General features: G+C 39.5%; 1 protein-coding gene across 2 annotated transcripts in view; it reads right to left on the minus strand.

The window, feature by feature from the left end:
* Positions 1-3986: 3986 nt before the first annotated feature.
* The window catches only part of EFNB2 (ephrin B2), a 43170-nt gene continuing 23783 nt past the window's right edge, over positions 3987-23373 (minus strand). The window contains exons 3-5 of one of the 2 annotated variants that reach the window (XM_002742528.7): positions 8312-8404; positions 7478-7591; positions 3987-6054 (exon numbers count right to left, since the gene is read on the minus strand). In XM_002742528.7, the coding sequence (XP_002742574.1) occupies positions 5666-6054; positions 7478-7591; positions 8312-8404 (596 nt within the window). In that variant the 3' untranslated portion in view covers positions 3987-5665. Of the gene's footprint in view, positions 6055-7477; positions 7592-8311; positions 8405-14453; positions 19253-23373 lie in introns of those variants that run through there. The other variant, XM_035293805.3, reaches the window with a different exon arrangement.

Raw genomic sequence — 23373 nt, forward strand, 5'->3', positions numbered from 1 at the left:
CTGCATATCCTGCAAAAGCCAAAAGCAAACTTCAGGATCTTAGAGTCCATCCCTCACTTTACAGGTGAGGCTGCTGAGGCACAGAACATAAAAGGATCTGCTCAAGATCACAGCATGAGACAATAACAGAAAGACGGCTAGAAGCCAGGTGCCCCTTTCATCCAGTGTACACATTTGTTAACTATCTACAACTGGCCAGATACTGTGCTGCTAAAATTAGAATTAGTTTCCTTGTGCCATATATATGCCTGTATACCTGGTGTATACCTGGAGGCTTTTGGAGGGGTTGTTTTTAAAAATATAATTGACTTCATATGAAGAATTATTTTAAAGAGATTCCACTAATCAACTCATCAAAGTAGAAAAGTCTTGAGCTGGGGTTATCGTTAGCTTTTAGGACACATCTAAAAATGAATTAACCTACCTGGTTTGCTATATTTTCTTCCAAACAAATGCAGTATTTTTAATACGCCCCTCAAATCACTGATGATCGATTCTCTACCTGGAATAATGAATCAGAGTAGGAAATACTCTTTTCCATGACAACACTGAAAATTTGCCTTCAAGTAAGTATATAGTGTAAATCTCCTGAGCTGTCTGAGACCTATTTGCTACCCAACCAAAAAGTAGGGTTAATGGTCCTTTTTATTTATTTATTACCTACATTGGAAAAGTGAATTTTACTACTCTGGATTTTTCTTTTTCTTTTGCTAATTATTCTCTGAGTTGGGTTCAGAGACTGACAGTAAGCTGGCCATCAGTTACCCAGGAAGGGATACTTTATTTTTTCTCATTTCCATTGCAAACCTTTATCCGAGGGTTTGAACGGCCATCTGCTTTGCCAAAAAGGGAGTTGATAACAAAGAGAGCTGGCTGCTGGCTGGAGAACACTGGCCTGTGCAGAGCAGTAATGTGGTAACAGCAGGCTGGGCTCACCTTTCAGGCAGAACAAAGGGCACCTGCTTGTATAGCCTCTGCAAGGAGCTTCTGTGTGTGGTTCCTTCGCAGGTGAAAAGAATGAGTGGACAAATCTTGTTTCTTGGCTGGGCTTGGCTTACTCACTTTGGAAAACGTGGTCTAAAAACAAGGTCCAAACCATGACATTCTGTATTTGTTAATTTTATATTGCAATAGAGACCACAAAGCAAAGGTTGAAAATGCATTATTTCACTATGGTTCTTTCCTTTTGCCCAAACTAATCGGAAACGACCTTGGTACACAGGGTCAAGGGTTCAGCTTAGTTGCCTGGCATGAATCGCAGCCGTGAACTTGGATCTGCAACTGAAGGCAGGTGGGTGCAGCAGGATAAAATCCTGGAACAGAGGAAACTTACCATTCTAGCATCGAGGAAAACCCTGTGCCTCTGGAGATTTTTGTTGTTGTTGATGAAGGGAGGCATTTATTTAACAAACATTCCTCTAGTACACGTACTGTGCTAAGCTGCATAGATCCCTGGTGGCCCAGCCAGCCTTCATCTTCACCTGGGGAGGTGTTTTGAAACATACGGTTTCTTCCACTGACTGGGGTGTGGTCTTGGGCAAGTCAGTCAGACCTGGGGACTCTTCTGGATTGCTTCCTGACTTCAGGGCCTTTTCTTATCCTTTCTTATCCATAGGTCTCACTCCTATGGCAAGGATTAACCTGAAATAATGTAAATAAAGATCTTAGCATTCAGCTCTCAAGGCAGATGAAGCTCTCTGCTACAGGTGGGACTCTTGGCTACTTAAAAGGCTACCCAGGAAGTATAATGATAAGTCTTAATATCCAAGATCACAAGAGGCCTGAAAAATAATTGCATCCCTCAGGGTACATAGTCACGCTCCTCAGGAAGGTGACCACTGAAAGTGTGTTTTGAACTCACAACTGGTCTCTGGCTGGCCTTAAACCAGTATCACAAAATGTGCTTTCATCGATGTTAAGTTTTTACAAAAACATTTGACTTTTTCCTTCTCCCTAGGATTATTCTGTTGAAAAACATGAAGCAATAGACAGTTGCTTTGCTTCTATGGAAACTAGATCAATTTGGAATTAAGTGTAAGCTAAGAGTACATTTCCCTCTTTTTCCTGAGACAACTCTGTAAACTATTCCGACTGTGCAATTCAGGTGCGACTAGGGAGACTTTCTGTTGAGAAATGATTAGGATTTTAAACAATTATATATTATTTTTGAAATGTGAGTTCAGTGGCTTTATGGGGAAACTAATGAGCTCAGAGCTCTTAGCAAAATTATTATTTCTGTATGTGCACATCCTGATTTGAAAAGTGGGCATACGTGTCCATGGACAGAAGTCTCTGGATTACTGTAATTTTGGGGGAAATAGAGTAAAAGAAGGCAAATTAAAATAACAAACAAAAGGAAAAAACTGAAAAGAAAAGAAGAAAAGTACTTTAAAGGCACTTTTTCCATAGGAAAAAAATATTTTATTTTTTTAAGAACAAATTCAGTTTGAAACAGATGTGGAATGTGATTTCACTTTCTGGGGCTAACTGCAATGTGGAAATAAAGCAGATTTAAAACCTATGACGGCTATTAAAATAAAACAAAAAAAGAAAAAAATATTTATAACTCAAGCATAATACTGTGTTACTTACAAATTGGACAACGAAATTTTAAATAAATATTCATGGTACATAATTACGGCACAAATATGCAGCAATTTGGCAACCTTTTATACCATTTTTCCTCATTACAGTGCAAGGGGAATGACACTGCCGTTAAACAAGCTGTAGCTAAATACATTGCAAAATTCCGATTTTATACAAAACATCTTGCTTAGACTTTATAAAAAACCAACATTGCTCTATGTACACAATCTGGGTAAGAAAAGCCATTTCTGTCTTGATTTCATGTGTATTTTTATTAAAAAGGTGATAAGGCTACTACTGTAACACCCCAAATCCATAGACAGTAAAATCTGAACCTATTTACAGCATCTTCACTTAAACATGATGGTGCAAATTCCAAAGTCGGGTGACCAGGGATGATCATACAAGCAAGGCATTTACAGTAACTTTCCAAAGCTAAACCAACTTCAAATAAAGGGACAGTTGGTAGATTGTCATATTCTGCACCAGACACAAAACAGACGCACAGAACACTTTTCAATTGGTTGTAGGGAACTCTTTTATCAATTCATCTGATTTTTCACAGTTTAGCATAGAACCAAAACGTAGCCAACTGATGATACATACATTTGATTTCATTAAAATCAGACAATTTCCCATTTTTCCCCTTCTTGCCCCTCTCCCCCATCCTAAAAGTAACTTCTGATGGCTTACAAGAAACTCTTGTATGAATGCACAGAAAGGAGAGGTTGGGGTGATGGAAAGAATTACATATGTACTGTGGCTGGTTACCATGGCAACCCTCCACAGAAATATGATATAGATATATATAATATATATTGTAGATATATATTATACATATATGTACACATGTATACCACACACCCACTCACACATACACACACGCACTTTGGACCAACATCATTTCCAGGTTCAGGAAATAGGGAATCATAATTTCTGTGACAACTCATTTTTGCAGGTACTCACTGGAGGTCTGAGAACCTTAAAATGCTGTCGCTACATTTTTTTCCCTTCCAATTCAGAAAGCAAAGTGTTACCATAGTAACAGGACTATGTTAAAGATGTCTATTTTGCATAGCACATAAAAAGTAGGTTTCCTGTTTACTCTTCTTGTTTCCCAGAAGGGAGGGGGTCTGGGGGAGGACAGGAGGAGGAAGCCAGAGCTAAATTGTCACCTGAAGCCCCCAATGTGACCTGCTAGATTCTAGAGAACACTTCAGCCCATAAGGCAAGGGAAAACCCAGCGCAGAAAATAGATGCTGGAACATCTTGTCACTGTTAAATATATGATGCAGTCACATCGATTTCCTGGAATTTGGGGCTTGTACTTCCTAGTCTATGGTTCCGTGAGGTGCCTTCGGAGGACCTGGTTATTTTTGTATTTGCTCTCATTATTGTTCTTTTTGAAATGATTTTGTTTTTCCCAGAAGTAGCTGTCCAATTTGTTTCTTAAGCACTGAGCATTGGGACCACTTAATTGCCACAAATGAATTTCACATCTTCTGGTGTGTACTGTGTGCAACCTTAAAATATATATTAGTAAAAATCTTTCCTTTTATACCCCTTGTGTTCTATATACCTATTATAAATACGTCCAATCTTCCTTCCCCCGGACATCATCAGGTATTTCCGTCTTAAGGACCCTAAGAGGTCTGCCATGTGTGCTTCACCGTGACACAGAGCACCAGGTGCTGCAGCCTCCATCAGTACCGACCCTGCAGCCCTTGCACCAGACAGCACCGCCAGAAACCGAAGTGTCTGTCATAAGGCTCAATCAGAAGGGGAGGGGGGCCTAGGGGGAGGGAATCTGACCTACCTTTTATAGATGAGAATTCTTTAATAACGACAATGGTGATGGAATTACAGCCTGTTTGACCTTTGGCTTTTCAACTTTTAGGTCAGATTTGGCGCTCTGCTATTCTCCTAAATGCTTTCCCTGTGTTTAATAAAATGTGATAAGTATAGCAGCTGAGTCTGCTTAAAAAATCATCCAAAGCAGACCGACTCTCCTACAGCTCGGAGCTGTGTATCTTATTGCCAGTACCACAACAGTCCTGCCCGAATATATCATCAGCGGCCTACTTTCTCCCTCCCTCCAAGCCTGCTCCTTTCCAAACAGTCCCGGTCTTTGTTCCCCAGAATGAAGAGGGGCTCTTTTTCCTGCACATTGCTATTGGATAACAGTGACTGCCTCCCAGGCACTGCAATCCACTGTGTGTGCTGTTGTGTCTCCTACTTGCCTCTGAAATCTTAGCAAAACCAAAGTGCTGTGCTACCTAATTGGTTTTTTTCTTTTTTCCTTTCCAACTTGCAGAGGCAGCAGCAGTGAGCTGCAATTGCAGCCAGCCCTTTCCCCAGCCCCATCCCCTTCTACAAACTCCCAGCCTTCCTTGCAGACAGCCTAGCTTCTGGCTAAAGGGCATCGTGTTAGCAAACACAATTTCTAGGCGCGGATTACCCCTGGACTGAAGCTGCTGCTGCCAACGGCTGGAGTAGGGGGCTCCAGACACGAGTGTTCCATTAGTGATGCAGATGGAGGTCTCAGGTGAGGTGCTGCAGAGCCCTGCATAACAGAACGAGTGAGACAGTGAGGACTAAACGCTAGAGATCTTTGCAAACCTTAACTAGCCAGAGGTCCGTGTGACAAGTCCGGTAGGTACTGCGGGGGAGACGCGCCCCAGGCAGAAGCCGGCCCTTCCAGACATGGCGTCCTGGGGCACCTGCCAGGATGCTCACAGCCCTCTCACCCACAAACCACTGTCTTCCCTTGGCTTCCGCCGAGGCCTGAGTGACTGCAGCACATGGCTTCGAGGAGGAGACGTGGGCCGCGGCACAGCAGTCCGAATGGGCATCTTCTGCACAGTCTTCCAGCTTCCAGGGAGCATGTGTTCACCAAGGCCGAATGCTACAAGACTAGGTAAGCTGTCCAGCGCGACGGGCTCTTCTGAGAAGGAGTGTCCCTCTCCTCCACGTGTTGCGCTTCAGTTAGTTCTCCAGCACGCGGGCTCTGAAACCCTCAAGGGAGGCATCGGGACAGTAGGTGTCCTCTGGGAAAGCGCAGGTACCGCCAGGTTCCCTCTCAGACCTTGTAGTAAATGTTCGCTGGGCTCTGGGGGGGCATCTCCTGGACGATGTACACTGGGTGCCCGTAGTCCCCACTGACCTTCTCATAGTGCGGGCAGAAGACGCTGTCCGCAGTCCTTAGCGGGATGATAATGTCACTGGGCTCCGAGCCGTTGTTGTTGCCGCTGCGCTTGGGTGTGGCCAGCGTGCTGAGCGACAGCGTGGTCGTGTGCTGCGGCGAGTGCTTCCTGTGTCTCCTTCGGTACTTCAGCAAGAGGACCACCAGCGTGATGATGATGACGATGAAAATGATGCATCCTGAAGCAATCCCTGCGAATAAGGCCACTTCGGAACCGAGGATATTGTTCCCCGAATGTCCGGCGCTGTTGCCGTCTGTGCTAGAACCTGCAGAGGTGGAGAGAGAAAACGTCAGAGATGGTCACTGCCGTCCTGGTGCTGACTGACTGGTTTTATGACCCTTAAAACTGTGAAAAATAAGCCAGGCTTATTTGCCTAGCCAATACCTCGTCGAAGAGCTCAACACAAGTAGAAACAAGAGGTATCTCTGGGGGGCACTTTCATGCCCTCCCAGACACAGGGTTTCCTTTGTGTATATGTACTATTATCCAGCAAGAACACAGACTGTGGGTGGCAGCCAGCCCTTGATCTTGCTTCATCTTCTAACCCGTGTTAGCCAGCCTGGGGCAGCGGCAGAGAAGAAAAAGGAAGTGGCCAGGTCAGCCGACAGGGTTCACGCGGCATGGCTCTTCTGCCTCCTTTGAGAAAGGGTGTTTCATGCGAACCTTCAAAGGGCCTGCCTTCTAAAGAAGAGCCCTGCCTCCTGGCAGAACAGCTCAGAACGCGGAAGGAGTGAGGGGGCCTGGGAAAATGTTCAGCTTGTAACTCGTTTGTATTATTTGATTTACACTTAAAATATATTTGGAAGGCAGCAGAAACTCTCACACTGAACAGACTGCCAGCCCAAATGTTAAGCATGAAAAAATTGCCTGGCATCATTATATTATCCATTTATCAGTTTGTCACAAGAATTTGACACATCTTGTCATTGAAAGTTAGAAATAACAACTTCCCTCCTTGACTCTTGGAAAGAGACGGAATATTGCTGCAGATGATAAACTCGCACAACTACCAACCAAGCACACAGATCCCTAATACAAAACTGCTGATGTCTGCTCAACAGCTCCTCTATAAAACATTCATTAGCATGGTAACAAACACAGAGCTATTTATTTCAGGACTGTTAAGAAAACGAAGGTCAGTGATGGGCGATTTTATCTGGTGTTCCACACTTTTGTCAGGGACCTGTTTACTATTTTCTTTTACACGGAAAATGTAAAACAAAATAACGATAACCACTTTAAAAAAATACTATTATGTGGTATTTTAAAATGTTACCATCTAAAATTTAGAAGAGGATCAATTAGGCCCTCAGTGGATTAGATATAATTAGATGAGAGATTAGCACATTAATTACATATACATTAAAAGCAGCTTTAAGCTGGTGTTGACAACCAGCTTGATAAAATGTCAGCCAATGAAACCTTTGGCCTGACAGAGTAATTCTAATAACTGGCATTTACAGCTCATGAATTCTCCTCTTTTGAATGTCTGACTTTCATGGGGATGAGTTATTTTGTTCTTATTGAGTGTAATTAATATGAGTCACTGAGAGCAAAGATTGCTGATCACTGTAACAACCAGCTAACCCTAACTGGTAAGAAGTCCTCAGACTCTGCCCTACCTTTTGAGAGACTACTGAGAATGTGGTGCCCACAGACCTCCACACACACAGATCACGCTGCTATACCTGGATTTGGCTTTACGAAGGGACTTGTTGTGGAACTTCTTCCGTTTGTACCAGCTTCTAGTTCCGGACGTCTTGTTGGATCATTATTCCTGGTTGATCCAGCAGAACTTGCATCTATATGAAAAACAAATGATTAATTTCAGCACAGGCATCTGACGAGATCTAGCTTTAGGAGCTGCGTATTTATTTCAACAGGCATGAATAGCAATGAACATAAGAGTCTTTATGCAAAGTACTGTGAAATACAAGAATCTAATTTTTCTTTTAAAACAAAATGGTTATACTAGTTATTTCAGAGGTTTAGATCGTGAGGCCATCTGTGGAAACTATAGGGATTCTTGCATTTGGCAGGCAAAGCACTGCAGATGACATTTCAATTTAACTGAGCAATTTGATTGACTACTATACCAATTTTTAATTAGAAGAATAATTATTTCTTTCTGCACAATAGGTTATCTATATTGGAAAAGGCACAATGAACAAAAATCTTCTGTAGCCAAGATTCAGAAATGAGCAAAACTGCAGAAGCTTTTAGTTTTCCTTCTGGGTATTTTGATTCTGAACCAGAGGTGTTTTGTTTTTTAAAAAGAAATATCTATCTATCTACACATGGCAACAGACATTCTACCTTGCTGACCTTAACTCTTAGAGAGATCTCCAATAAAAGCTTAGTACATTGACTTGAGGAAATCTGTCAGTGGCTCAAAGTGCAGAAGGGTTTGCTTGGAAAACTAAAGAGAAGAGCGAATGAAGGTGTGTCGGCAACATTAGCACCACACTAGCTGGGGCTACACCAGGTCACAGTGGCGTCATGAAGCAGCAGATGGTCTTTACCTTGTCCAACTTTCATGAGGATCTTCATGGCTCTTGTCTGGCACACCCCTCCCTCCTGGTTATCCAGGCCCTCCAAAGACCCATTTGATGTAGCTGATTAAAAATAAAATGGACAAAACAAAAAAATAAAGAAAAATCAGGAAATCAATAAGCCAAGTTTACATGAACATGAAATGTCTGAAAACAATTTGAAAAATAAGAATTCAGTCTTAGTCACAAGTTTTCTAAAAGTATGGGGATGCTGAAAGCCAAAAAGAAAAAGAAAAAGAAATAAAGAAAAATGGATACCGGAAACAATGCTGCATGTATGCTATCTGGTTCCAAATTTATTTAGGCACTTTCTCCTTCCTTCACAAATGACTGATTTAATATTATTCTATAAATAAAAGGGATGACATCTTTTAAAAAGTCTACTGCCTCTTTGGGGGCCAAACTCAAAGAGCAAAATAGTTAATGCAGCCATTTCCAAACGTGGTAATCATCCCACGACACCTGCTTCCTTCACTGCAGATTTCCTGCTTCAAGAACAATTAGCTTGACGCTCTATTTGTCAAGCATCCAAGTTCTGTAAACACTAGAACAGGAGCCTCCCACAACCCTTGTCTTCTTTAAGAAGTAGACTAGAATTCAAGTCTTCAAAACCTCCCCTTTTCCTCCAACACATGCATTATTACTACCAATGTCAACCGTAGTCAACCTCTTCAAACCAGCTACCTGCTGTGGGAAAACTGGCTGAATGGAGGGTTCACACACATGCCCACCACTCATTCTGGGTCCTATGGCAGCCGTGGAGAGAAAGCAGGGACTTTTACCAGCTACTTGCTGGTGTTCAGCAACAGAATTCCCTTTCTACCTTAGCAGCGAGGAGTGGAAGGAAGGACAGAATTATTTTACCCTTTTCTGTATTTTTGTTAACAGCCTATGCTCTACTCTATTTAAGCACATCCTTGTCTGTCTCTTTAGACCAGCAAGGTCTCTGAATAGCTTTCTAACTAAAGCTGTAAAGTGATAGGCTGCCAGGTACTTTAATGAGAAGCAGGCTTTGAATTACAGTTCGAGGTCCAGGAGAGAAAAGAAGGTGGAGAGTGCTAGACATTTTCATTCCCCTCAAGTTCGAGGGGCAAGGAACAAAAGTGTTTCATATACATTTCTGCAGCTTAAATCCATTTTCTACTTGATTATCAAAGTTCTGTCTTGTAACATTGTACTTTGCAAGGGACTGAAAAAAGGATTGATTTTCTGGGAAAAATAAATCCCAATGACATTCTTTTAATGGGATTGTTTGTTTTCCAAATAGTAGGTCAGCAAACAAGTTCTATGTGCATTTACAGTAGAAATATGCATTCCATGGAAATGATATTAACTACAAAAATAAGGCACTTATTTACTTGTCTTTGTGGTCTTGAATTAACTTTTACTTTCACTGTTTTCCTCAAAAGAAAGGCTGCCTCCTCTGTGCATAAATATCACTGTGCTTCTCTGAGTGCTTGCGTAAGCTTTCCAGTCTCACAGTCGCATCTCACCCTTCCATTACTGTGGATATTACATTTTTCCCGGGAACCTGAGCAATAGTTGCCATAATAATAATAGTTTGGGAAGGGTAGTGAGAAACAGACAGGTTAAAAAAAGAAAGATACCTAAAAACTCTGTACACGTTTGTGAATCTAAAAGAAATCTTTTTTATTCAGTGATTCATTCTGCTCTTACCCTTTTCTCTCCTCCAAATATGTGCCTAAATTTCAAAGTATCCTTTCCTCCCAAAGCTTCAAACAGTGTGGATTTCTATGTGCGGACCTTATTTCTGGACCATTTCAGAGCAGTGCTATAATCTTCAACTAATCATTGAGAATTTTTCTATTTGATTTTTCTAAAAAATTAGGATATGTCTGCATATAGAAAAAGTGAAAAGTTAATGTCTCTATTTGGCTGACAGTTTAAAATGTTTGGTACTCAAGTGGAATCCCAATGTTTTTAAACTCACATGCACATAAATGAAACTATATGCAAAAGTGCCCTCAAACTCAAAGTTAAAATGACTTCCTTTTTGTTGCTAAAAGTTTCAACAATAAGCTGAAAAATGACAAAATGAGATCTGAAGGGCAGTGCACAGAAAAGAAAGGGGAGGAATATGCCTTTATTTATTTTAATCTTGAGGGGAAAATAAAGTCACAGATTCAGATCCAAAAGAAAAACAATTAAATGAATACGAGAAAGGGAAATACAGGCACAGTAGGGCAGTTACTTGTAAACAGAATTCAGAACTGCGTCTGCAGAGGGAGAAGCTACTGATGACTTCTACTTTGTCAAATTGGAAGCACTAGAGGTGCACATTATGTGACTTTTTTTCTTTTAATTTGTAGGTCAATGCCTTTTCTGAATATCAATGCTTTTGTGTGGAGCTTCCTAGGTTTACCCAAAATGATGTCTTGACAACCACAATGTACAATCTCTAGAGTATTAAAATTCAATTGTGATCTATAATTTAACATCCACAGACTACAAGACAGTAGGAAGAAGGCTGTGTTGCATCAGAATGGAACTGCTTTGCACTGTTATGAGTGAAACATTTTTTCTTGGTTTAAAAAAAAGGGTTGGGGGGAGGAGGGAAACTTTCAAGTCTTAGAGTTGAATAAGGAAAAATCGACAGACGCTGCCTTTGCAGGTTCTTCAGAAACCACAGGCTACTGCTTGTAGAAGGAGGGTGCTTGCAGGGTGGTGAGCAAAAGTGAGCTGAACAGTCTAAGTGAGGACCGTTTTTCTGCTATATTTGGGAGTTTTAATTATTTTCTTTTTAGGTCAACTTGTGACTTGCAAAGATTACTGAAGTTATTGAAAAATTCACTACTAATATTATAAAATAACATCCAAAATGCTTGGCTGCTTATAAAGGAGCATTTAAAATACTGTTACACGTTCCACCAGAAAAGATTTTTGCCATGAGTTAGAAATGATCTGAGCTGTCATGAATAACTCTGTTTTAACCCAGTTAGTATGCTGGTCCTAACAAACTCCAGAAGGTAAACTTTACAAGTACAACTCAATTCCAAATGACTTCAGTCTGTTTTATACTTGATATAAGTATAACTTCCCATAGTGAAAATCACCTTTCCTCTCCCCTGCTACATTCTCATCATGGAGTGTAATTCTTATGCTTCCAGCCCCTCTCCTTGAACAATGACACAGGTTAAAAAAAAAAAAAAAAAAGTATCCTATCCCAATTGTACCTCCTTCCTGGCAGCAAACTCTGAAAGAAAACCGTAAGATTAATATTCTGATTTCTCCTGCAATAGTCAGTTACCAGAAGCTCAGAAAGGCTTAGTGGCTGATTTTGAAAAATAACAAGAAATTGCTAATGCTTGGAAATAAATCTATTTCCATTTCAGGAGACAATTTTGCAATTATTTTCATTGTTCATTTGAATGTACTGGGAATTTTAAACTTAGAGAGAGAGTGAAAATAAATTGTTAGTTCATTATACTTAGTTTTTCTTTGTATCTCTCTATCAGCATTATCTAATGCAGCCATAATCATAGTATTGCTAAATAGATGAAATCACATTTAATCATTCAGAGACAGAAAAAATAACATTGTTATCTCTAAGCTTTTAGTGCCCATTTTTTTCCCCTTGGCTCAGGAAGAAAATAGACTTTATAAATTTAAAAATTACTAGAAAAGTTTATCTATCCAGTTGGAAAATAGGCTTAATAAAGACACATGGGCATTTTACAGCCTGCCTTAAAAGCTTTTGCTTCAGGGGTCTAATTGCATGTAGTAAGCATATAGAAGTCACTGTATGCTTTCCCCCAAGGCCTAATTTCCAGTGGGTAAAAATTACTGCTCAGCAAAAAAGTTCCTTTCACATCCTCTTAACAGTTCTGTAGCACATCTGAAACCACAGAGCCGACGTCTTTGGTTTGCCATCTATTTGCATCTATACTTATCTGTAGTTCTCAGTCACTGGGAAGAGTATACTGGTTATCTGAGTAGGAAAAAAAAACCTGAGAACCAGTGAGTAACTGTAAAGCAGACTCAAAGGGCAAGAATATTTCTGGCTGTGCTTTTTAGCCCATCCCCACGGAGAGGAAGTAGTATTCCATTTTCACATGCCCTTATCTGATGATCACTGCTCTGCTCCCCAGGAGGCTAGGCTGCAGCCCCGTACCTTGGCTGTGTTTATAGCCCACCACATTGGTAAGAGTGTGCTAATCAGATGGAGAATCAAACTTCTGGATTTGTGCCAATATACGGGTCTCATTGGCACAGAGATTTGAAACGGGAAGAAACAAAGAATCCTACAAAATAATGCTAAGTAATTTTAAGTTCTTATGGAAACAATGACGCACCAAGAAATAAAAATACTATGGAGGGTATTTCAAATTACCTAAAAATGTAGCATATTTGTATGGGGCCAGGATGGAGTAGAGGTCTGATGGACACTTGAAAGCAAAGAAGTCCACCAGAGAGACATCTTCAGCATCGAGGGACATGAAAACCACAGAGTCATAAGACTAAAAACGTTGCCCTTATATATAGCTGCACTGGGCACAACTCGCTCTCACGTGACCACAAAACAAACAGCATTTTATGAACATTCTCTGTCAATATCTGTGGGAACTATTCTTTTCCAGCATGTTCTCACACGCTAGCCTTGCTAATTTGGATTTCTTAGGCTAGTCTTCCTACACATCAGTTTCCTTAAGCTCGATACAGACTTCTGAAGATCAGAAGACTGTTATCTTGGCAAACAGAGGAACTAAAGAAAGCATAATCCAGTAACAACATGGAAAGCAAAGCGTGACTTTAAAATAAACATAAACACAGCGACATACCAAACTGTATTACTGCTTTATTCTACCAAGGGCTATCAAATCTTTGAGTGTCAAAATAAAATGAATAAGGAAAGTTGAAAAATAAGAAGGCTGATAACAAAAATAATTCATTAATATGAATATACAACCCAGGAAGCTAAGATTTATCTATTTAACACCATGACATCAATTCAAAGTATGTACTCTAGAAATAAGAATTCAATTTCTGAAACTCAAATTAACGTAGTTGAATGCCTTGCGTTTCAAGTTATCTTTTAAGATGCTAACTTAGATGAAAAGTTCTAAACATAGAAATGATAATGTTCACTGAATGCCAAAAATAAATGACTGTTTCTTTAAAGTTAATTAATAAAATCTTCTGAAACAGAAACATCTATTCAATTTGCCAATAGGAAAAAGAGAATTTCATTCATTTTTTCCTAACTTCTTTCTTTTTATGTGTTTTTTGCTGTGGCTTTAAAATGAGAGAAATAAGAAATATAATCATGACTTTCCAAGGGCCTCATTATTCTTGTTTAGCTTAATATATTTAAAAATTTGAGCATTACTTCAGATCACATAGCACTTCATCTTATAATACCAAATTTGCCTTATCTTAGCACAAAAGTTTTATGGTATACTTCCTTAAATGGCCTCACTTGAAGAAAGAGAAATACAAAGGAAATTACTTTCAAGCAGAAATATACATTTAACAAAGTTAATTTAAATAAAACAAAATAAGCCCTCTACTTGATGAGACAGTTCTCATTAACCTTTGATTAACTCTTATTTTGCACGTAGGAAGCCACAACTAAAACACTGTATAAACTATCAGCGATGTAGGATATGTTGAGTTTCACCTGTGAAAACATTAATATGATAGGAAAAATCACTTGAATTAATACCACATTGCTATGGTTGTGTTTTGCAAATTTAAAGCAGTAAGTCATGCATTAAGAAGTAATAACTGGCTTAGCCTCAGTGACTTTTCTATGCAACACAATTAATTAGTTTTCTGCACTAAACAGAATAATTTGGAAAGTAGATTCTAAAATAGAATCACAATTTAGACCTCCCCTCCTGTCTGCTAGCATTGAACTATGCCTGAAAATGTACCAAGTACAAATGGATGCTCTTAGAGAAAATGATACAGCTTTATTTCTTCATTTCAAATACTCATCATGAACAACAACAGGACATTCTACCAAGAGCTCAGAAATAAGAGGAGTGTTAAAACTGGAACAACTCTGAAACACTTTGGTAAGTTGTTTTTGTTTGTATGTGCACTTAAAAGGCTTTGATGACATCTATTACTTAATTACTTCTACTTGGGAAGAGAAAGGATACCAGGATACAGAACTGAGTTTACAGATGCCACCATGCCAGGTGAGGCTTGGACACTGAAGGAGGTGGTCAATCTACTGAGAGAACAGTCACAAAACAAAGCAATAAACATCACATCTAGAACAGGAGAAATTCTATTATAGCTTTTGCATATGGCCTTTTAACTATTAAAAACCAGATGAATGTCAAGTAATAATCAGTGAAGACACTCAGGACCATAGGTATTGTTGACAATGCAGACCTGAAAAGTTACTGACTACAGACACTCAGACTGAAAAGACAAAAGAGCAGAAAGCAGTAATAGCAGGTACACATGTAGGTGCATCTACCTGTGTGCGTGCAAGCAGGTATACATGGAGGGGGTATAGATCAAGAAAACATACCCTCCAGGCTCAGTGACGCACACTGACACTTTTCTGAGAAAGATCAGACAGTACTGGCGATAAATTTCACTTCCTCCAACCGCCCCCCCACCCGCTTTTTTTTTTTTTTTCGGCTAGAGATGTGTTTAACCACGTAAGATTATTTATGAAGTTGTTTATTTCACTTCCCCTCAAAATATTACTTGCAATACCTTGGAGTCTTAAGTTTTAATGAATTCTGTTGAGGATAAACATAACTTTCTAAATCCAAGATCTTATTGTTAAAAGTTATAATGATTTATGCAAGAGGAATCTCTCAATTTAAAAAGAAAAGACTTCAACATGATTTCAAAAAAATGAAAAGGAAAAGGCTTGTAATCTAGTATACTTTAAGGTATTTTTTTTTATTGCCACAGTAATTCAGAAAAACTTAATATAGTGGGAACATGAGAGTCAATGGTAAAAGAATAAATAACTTTACATAAAAGAGCCAGCCTTAGACACATCTGAATATGTGTCCTGAGCTAGGGAATCTGGGAGTGGCCAACCTGGAGAGTCATTCTTTGTCTATGAGGAACATCTGAGCGCTCGTCCCATCCTGTGGAACATGGACTGTACAGGGACTGAGATCCTAAGTCGGGAGTAAATGGAGGTTGCCACATGGAAGGCATTAGAATGATGGTGTTAAGTGAAAATGCTATAGCTGGCTAGGCGTGGTGGCTCACGCCTGTAATCCCAGCACTTTGGGAGTCCGAGGCAGGTGGATCACGAGGTCAGGAGATTGAGACCATCCTGACCAACATGGTGAAACCCTGTCTTCACTAAAATACAAAAAATTAGTGTGTGGTGGCACGTGCCTGCAGTCACACCTACTCAGGAGGCTGAGGCAGGGGAATATCTTGGAGCCGGGAGGCAGAGGTTGCAGTGAGCCAAGATCGCACCACTGCACTCCAGCCTGTGTGATGAAGCAAGACTGTCTCAAAAAAAAAAAAAAAAAAAAAATGCTATAGATAAACTACATGCTGTTTGCAAGTAGTTAGTCTTCCTGCCCAGCTCACTGTTTCAGGGCCATGTGGATATTTGTGCAGCCCACCGCCACTGGACTCTTTCTCTCTTGTATATAAGCCCCCAGTAAAACCCCATGTCTCAAAACAAACAAACAAAAAAGAGTCAGCCTTAATATAACACGGACCAAAGTCTACTAAGAAAGAGGAATTGTGTTTTAAAAATAGGTGGCCAGATGACCACTTCAATAGCAATGACTAAGCTCACATTTTTAAAGAAAAGAATAATGTAAGAGTTCCAAAGATAAAACTTAATTCCCTATTGTCTATATTAGCTATACTTAAGCATCAGATTTTTAAAAATGAAACTTCCCAGGGAAAGGATAGTGATTATATCTAATGAAAATATTCTGAACCATGAAGCAGCATGTGCTTGAGTGAATTATTTCCAGCACATCATCCAGTGCCCGCTTTCAAGATTTAAACAGTCTCAATCATTAAAACAGCCTTGCCGAGATATGAAAAGGTCTAGCTAGGAAAGGGTGGAGTAAAAAGTTCATGGAGGGGAGGGTGCACATCCCACAACCCTCTAGCTCATTCTACTGTCACTAATTGCATGCAATGATATTAATGACCCAGTAATTGCAAGACGAGTAGCACTGAAGTGGAAAACATCCAATGGAGGCAGAGTTCATCTCTAGGTGGTTGGACTTCACTAGCGACCGAATTAATGTCTGCTGACAGTTTCAAATATAACACTGCCGATGAGAAAATGTGCCACTCTCATGGCACCATGGTTTGGATGGACATGTTGTTTGCTTTGACCACTCAGAGACCAGCAGTAACGACAATAAGGTGCTCCTATTGCAATTTGCCCTACACACGAACCTTTATTCTGTTCAGGGGACATGTTCTATACTCTTTAGAATCCACACCAATTTCCCACAGGTTTGCTCCAATAAAAGAACACCTTCATCTCCTGTTTAACATCAGCAACAACAAAACGGGCTACTTCACCAGTGCAAAAAGCCACTTGCAAAGCAGAACTGTCACCCAGCCTGGCTCTTCTGTAATGAGATCAATTACACTCCAGCTTGAGGGTCTGCCAATCCATCAGTCCACCCATCCATCCAGCCAGCCATCCAGCCAGCCAGCCAACGAAACCGTAGCACTTGTACCGGGCTGAGAACATATGAAGTCTTATACTACCTCTACTTGTATGTTTGAGAGATTTTTATTTTTAATAACTATATTATGTGGCAATTTTCTATTCAGGGGCTCAAAATACTTGCTAACATAAAAACACAAAATAGTATAGACTTACTAAAAATATTGGAATTAAAAGTATGTCTTAAAAAAAAAAGAAAATTCATAAGATCTAACAAATTGCCACAATAACCACCTTTCCCAATGGCCTTCCTTTCCTACTATCCTGTAAGAGTTTCTTAGTTCAACTTTGGGGTAAGATGATTGCAAGTTAGTTCTGTTACACAATACATGACAAAGTGTCAGGACCAAAATGTCTGATACCAGCATCGAGTTCATCCTTTATAGTTCATGAGCTTCTCTGCTGTTGCTACATATACAACATGTGTGTATGTATCCTCCCTTTGCTGTCTCTACATGTGTGCTATGTATGCATGCATACCACCTTTACTATTGCTACATGTGCACTTAGGTGTCTGGACCCGGGAGGCACTGTTGTAAACCAGTGATGCCAGTCTAAGGGTCCAGTGGCCCTGGATTGAGTTTGTCTCTGATACCTGATGGCCAACTAAATTGTACTAAGCTATGCATACTCTCCAAGTTTTGGCTTTCTCACAGTGATAAAAATTGCACTAGGACGTGTGTTTCTAGACTTCTAAGTGAGACAAGTGTATGTGAAGGTCACAACACTTCCTGAAGTGATCAAATACATAGACTGAGATTTTGAAACTTCAGGAACAAATGTGTGACTCTTACGAACTATATAAATAAGTTTTCTCAAAGTAGTATTTGTTATGTTTGTCTATATGTCTTGGCTATTTTCATGTGTCTCACTTTGCTTTAAAGTTGTATCTTCTCGGTGAATGTTAAATGTTTCTAAGAAATAAATCTGTCCTCTTTCATACCTGTACTAGGTCTCTAGTATTGTCCAACTACTTATAAATCCCAGTGAACCTTTAAAAAGCCATAAATACAGACGTTAAAGATCCTAGGGTATTTTATGAAATAGTGAAGGCAGTTTTATTCTGAGCAATTCCTAAATAATTACTGCTGTCACAATGGCTTAGGTGATGTCATCTAACGTGTACACAGTCTCCATCCACAATAGCCTTTTCCTCCTACACACTGAGTCACACAGACAAACATCCCAATGGTCATGCTCCATTACACCTGAGAGCCAGCAGTTTCTCAGTACAATCTCAAGTTAAGCAGAAGCTGAGACTTTATTCCTCAAGTGTAAAAAATTTATTCATGTTAAATTCAATAAGGAGCCTCACTGATACACTCTGGGAAAACCTTGAATACGGCCAGAAAGGGAGTTCACATGATGTTAAGAAATAACAGAAACAACGCTTCTAATTATCAGACTCATGGACTGATCCACTTTCCCAGCTAGCCTCAGAGCTAACGCAACTCTGACACATTTTCTTCTCTGGAGGACCATTTATACCACATTAGGATGCTGCTAAAATTATCAGTAAAGACACGGTATTTTCTTTCTGTAACAGGGAACTGAGAAAAAGTCCTGGCAAGGCTGGTGACATGGAAACTGGGAAAAATGATTATATGTATCTGAAGACTCCTCCCCTGTCTGTCTCTTTTGGGTCTTACAAAGGATCTGCTAACAAGCTTGGGCAATTCCAGGAACAAAAAAGATACATAAATGCATGTTTCTTGGTAAAAGAAGCTCAAGGACAAAAGAGCTTTTATAACACTCAAAGAAGACCGAGAGAAGATCTTATAATTAAGTTATGCAGCATGACTGAAACACGTAAACTCTTTGGAGTTCCATTTTATGGATGGACTTCAAATCACTGAAGCTTTTGTGGGCCCATCCTCTCCAGCTTGCAGCCAGCACAGGTCTGCTTCCAGCCTGGAGCCTCATACTTCCTCCCCGCTCCAGAGTTAACTCTTAGTTGTACATATCTGGGTGGAAGTACACATTTTATATCTCCCACCCACGGACTGCCATCAACCCTGTGAAGCAGGTGCTGCCACTATCCCACTTTACAGATGATGAGACTGAGGCAGAGACAGGTTAAGTTACTTGCTGAAGGGCACTCAGGAACTTGGGTCTTCCAGACCCTGGACTCTCAACCTATGATGTTGATCTGTTTCTCTTGGACTGGGGTTGGGTGATGGTGCTGTATCCCCCAAGCACCCAAATGCACAGTCTCCGGCAAGATTCTGATGAATATCCTATTACAAAGATGCCAGCTGCAGGTTAAAAATAAAAGTGTGTTTAAATGCTTGAACTTAGCCATTATGCACAAGGTATCAAACATAAATCCTCACCCTGCAGTCAGAGGACCCAACTGACAGGCTGATGTTGCTGTATCACCAAATGGGATTACATTTAATGATGGAAATGTGGCTTTTGCTACATTTATCATACATAAATAATTCATCAAATAAAGCACATAATCGCTTTATACAGCCCACACATTATTCTATATTCTAAAAGCAATCTATAGGTAAGAGGACATTTGAAAGCTCCTGTAACTATTTTGCTAGAGAAAGAACAGTGCATTCAGTACATTTCAGTGCTATTTGCCAAACCTACTCCCCAGAAATAAGTAAGTAAAAGACAGAAAAAATAAGAAAACAAATATATGCTCAACAACACAAGCAATAGACTCTAAAGTTCTTCTGTTTTGATTCTTTAAGAATACTGTTTCTTTATATTTGTGCAAGCATTTCACTTTATTTTGTGATTCTGCTTAGAAGTGAAGTATATGTCTAAAAAAATAGCAAAGCTGTTTGTAGAGCCTTCCAATTTTACATGCTCTTTATTAAAAAAAAAAAAAAGCTACAGAAGACTAAACCAATGAGGGCCCTTAGAAATGGTAGCTTCTCCAGACTCATTCAAGGAAGACTCATTCAAGGAAGACTGACTGCCAAGGCATGGAGAGGGAGGGAGGCCTCCAAGAGGGATGCCGTGAACACCACAGGGTGGATCTCACAGAACAACTTTTAATCAAACTGTCCTTAGTACAGATGACTTACAGACTATGCCACAAGACATGTCTTAGCTATGGATTTGTAGCAAAGTAATGCAAAGGCCATATGAAGCTAAACTGGGAGGTGCTTCATTAATATGGTTTTCTTTGTCTAACGGCTTTGCTGTAGCTACTGTTCACTTGAAAAGTATGAACACAATGGCACTCACTTTGCATCCACCTCTGACTCACATGATTTTGGTTGTGTGATGGAAACCTCTTTGTGGGTATTTTGCAAGGTTTTATGCTAAGGTCGAAGAACGCATAGAACCTTGCTTGGTAAGGACAGCTGTTGCAAAGAGCCAACACACCAAACCTGCCAACTCCTTCAGTTCTGGGTGTCACCTCTGAAAAGAAACTAAAGCAGGCACAGAAAGTGCTGCAAAGAAAACTCTATGGATAAAGGCTAACAAGAAGGCTTTCCCAGTATCAACCAGAGAATTTAGTAAGTTTAAGACAAAGCTTCCCTTGAAAATGGGCAATTTCAGAACAGACAGTTATTCGCTGAACATTAAAAAAATCTTTAAAAACATAATAAAAATAATTATATGTTATGTAAAATATCTACTCTGTTTTTAAGGCAGTTAAAGATCTAAACATAATAAAGAAAAGGTCTCCTCAGACCACATGGCCATAGTATCTCCATCTATGGATCACTTGAAGATTAGAAGATTTCATTATGCAACTTAGGTCCATGGCTGATTACTGAAATAGGTCACTTGAAAAAGTCAATTCTAAACAAGAAGAAAAACCCATATACACATGCTCCTTGACTTAGGTGGGACTGTATCTTGATACTTAATAAGCACAAGGTAAGCTAAAAAGATTGCTAAATAGCAAATGCATTTAATACTCCAATAAACCCATCAGAAAGTTGAAGAATTTAAGTTGAACCATTGTAAGTTGGTGACCATTTGTATATAATTTTGCCACAAGTTAAAAAGCAAAAAACCATCTGTGAGAAGAATTAATGAGGATGCATACCAGTTTGCCTCATCATCTCCTAAGCAGATTTAGTGAATACTCAGTAGGTTTAAAAAATACAGTTCAAATTAAAAATGAATATTCACTTCTCAAACTCAAAAGTGTGATGACTATATTTTAAAGCAGGTAACACCACAAATCAAATTAAATGTTTTTAAAGAATTTACAGAGGATCCTGCCCATTTGAAACCACACTAACAAGTGATCCTATATAGGATTTGTATGCCCAACCATAAGATGGCTTGAAATTGGAGAAAACCTCCATCATTAGCCAGAAAAATGACAACACCAGAAGTGCTTTTTAGAGAAGTAAATTAAAGTTTAAAGAAATAAAGTGACTTTCTCGTTAAGCTCAGACAGCAGGACTAGCAAGTAAGACTCTAGGTTCATGTAGGGTGCTCCCCAACGCAAGTTGGCCCCTTTGGACTGCTCCTCAGTGGGTATAGTCAAGCATGCCTCCAAAGCATCAGATCTCTTTTTCCTTTCCATGGAAGGAAATCAGCACACAATAACATATTTATTATAACACTGCTCACTGTAAAGGCACTTACCAACTAGACACTCAGATTTAGGGTTAAACCCATGTAACACTTATTAAAGCAACTCAAATGCCAATATTATTTACTGTCTCAAAGTGAACCAATGATTTAAAGTGTTAAAAATATGCATGTGAATTTTAATACTTTCCATCAAGCTACCTAGCACTATTTGTAAATGTACTAATATAAAAATTGCTAACTTCAAGAACTTTCCATCTCAAAAAAACCAGTACAGAGCTGAGCATATGCATGTGCATTTGTCTGATATGCAAAGTAGTGACTTTTTTAAATCCATTAATTATTTTGGTGTCTTTGGACTTTTGCAGAAGCAATACAAAGCCAATATTAGTTTGTAAAACTATTTTAACATTTGTTCTCTGCATTTCTCATTTCCTTTCTAGGGAAACTTGTAGATCAATAAGCTTTGCTGCAGGGTGGGTGAGAAATTGGCTTCTATATTTTCCCAAGTATCTGAAACACCTTCCTCTGCCTACGCCATCATGGAAGTCTTTCAACTCTGCCGAAAGTCTCAGCAGGACTTCCTGGCACACTTCTAAGCCCTGAGTCCTTCACCCAGCCCTAATGACAATCCCCAAAACAACATTCAAATAGCGTCTCATAGTTTCAAACTTGAGACCCTCAACTCTACATTAAGAAAGATTCATTCATCCTTGGCTACCACATGCTTTTGCATAGTAAATCTTAACTCTAAGGAGAGCTCTGATGGCTAGAGTAGCTCAGTAACTGCAATGAACCTGCAGTGTGGTATGAAGAGTTCCAAAAAAAGAAAATAAGGGATGCCATTATTGTGTAGATGAATATTATAATTATAAATTAAACTGTGCTTCTAAATACAAATCTCTCATGTATTGATAAAAAGAAATTATTAAATGTTCACCACATTAAGCAAATTGATGTTGGTAAACCATTTCTTTATTTGCATATCTTGCCTATTATTTCACAGTAAAAGTTAAACTCTCAATCTTTACTAAAATTCCACTTTCGCTCAGTGGGAACTTAGAATTTGCAAAACATTCCTTATGAAGTCCTAAGCTAAAATAAGGGGAGACACTCTGGGTCTGTTGGCTCATCAGTGGACCTGGGCTGCATCCACAGGGTAGGCAGATGCAGTCACTGCCCAAGAGTATCTAATCTCTAGTGTGTCCACTCTTCTGGTACCACTACCTTCTTTCCCCCATCCCACCCAGGGGCATTCACTTTCTTCATAAATTTATCTGATCAGTTTCAATTCCCTGTAAATGTCATGCTAAATAGTAGCTTTCACTGAAAAAGTCTTACTTTAAAAGTCTTTACTAATATAAACATACATAAAGAGTGGTATATACTCTACCACTCCTTTTTTTTTTGTTACTAATTCTTGATAAGCTACTCTATATATCAAGTTGGCTTTAAAAATAGGTTTTGGTTCCCTGCTTTAAAGTACAGCTCTTGAGCTGGGTGCGGTGGCACATGCCTGTAGTCCCAGCTACTACTTGGAGGCTGAGGTGGGAGGATCACTTGAGCCCTGGAGTTCAAGGCTACAGTGAGCTGTGATCACGCCACTGCACTCTAGCCTCGGCAACAAAGCTAGACCCCCCCTCTAAAAAAATAAAATAACAATAAAGTGCAGCTCATAGGTTGAGCTGCAAGAGTTTCCGTTTCATCACCAAGAGTCCCCTACCTAAAGTTCTAAGAGTCCACCATGGGGCAAATAATAAACCAGCGCAGACAGCAGTTCCCTACAAAACAGGTCTATGGTAACCAAGCGAATGGAAAATTCAACACAATTATAATTTTAAACAAAGGAGATTAAGAA

This window comes from Callithrix jacchus, chromosome 1 (genome assembly GCF_049354715.1).
Source record: "Callithrix jacchus isolate 240 chromosome 1, calJac240_pri, whole genome shotgun sequence".
In the NCBI taxonomy this organism is placed as follows: Eukaryota; Metazoa; Chordata; class Mammalia; order Primates; family Cebidae; genus Callithrix; species Callithrix jacchus.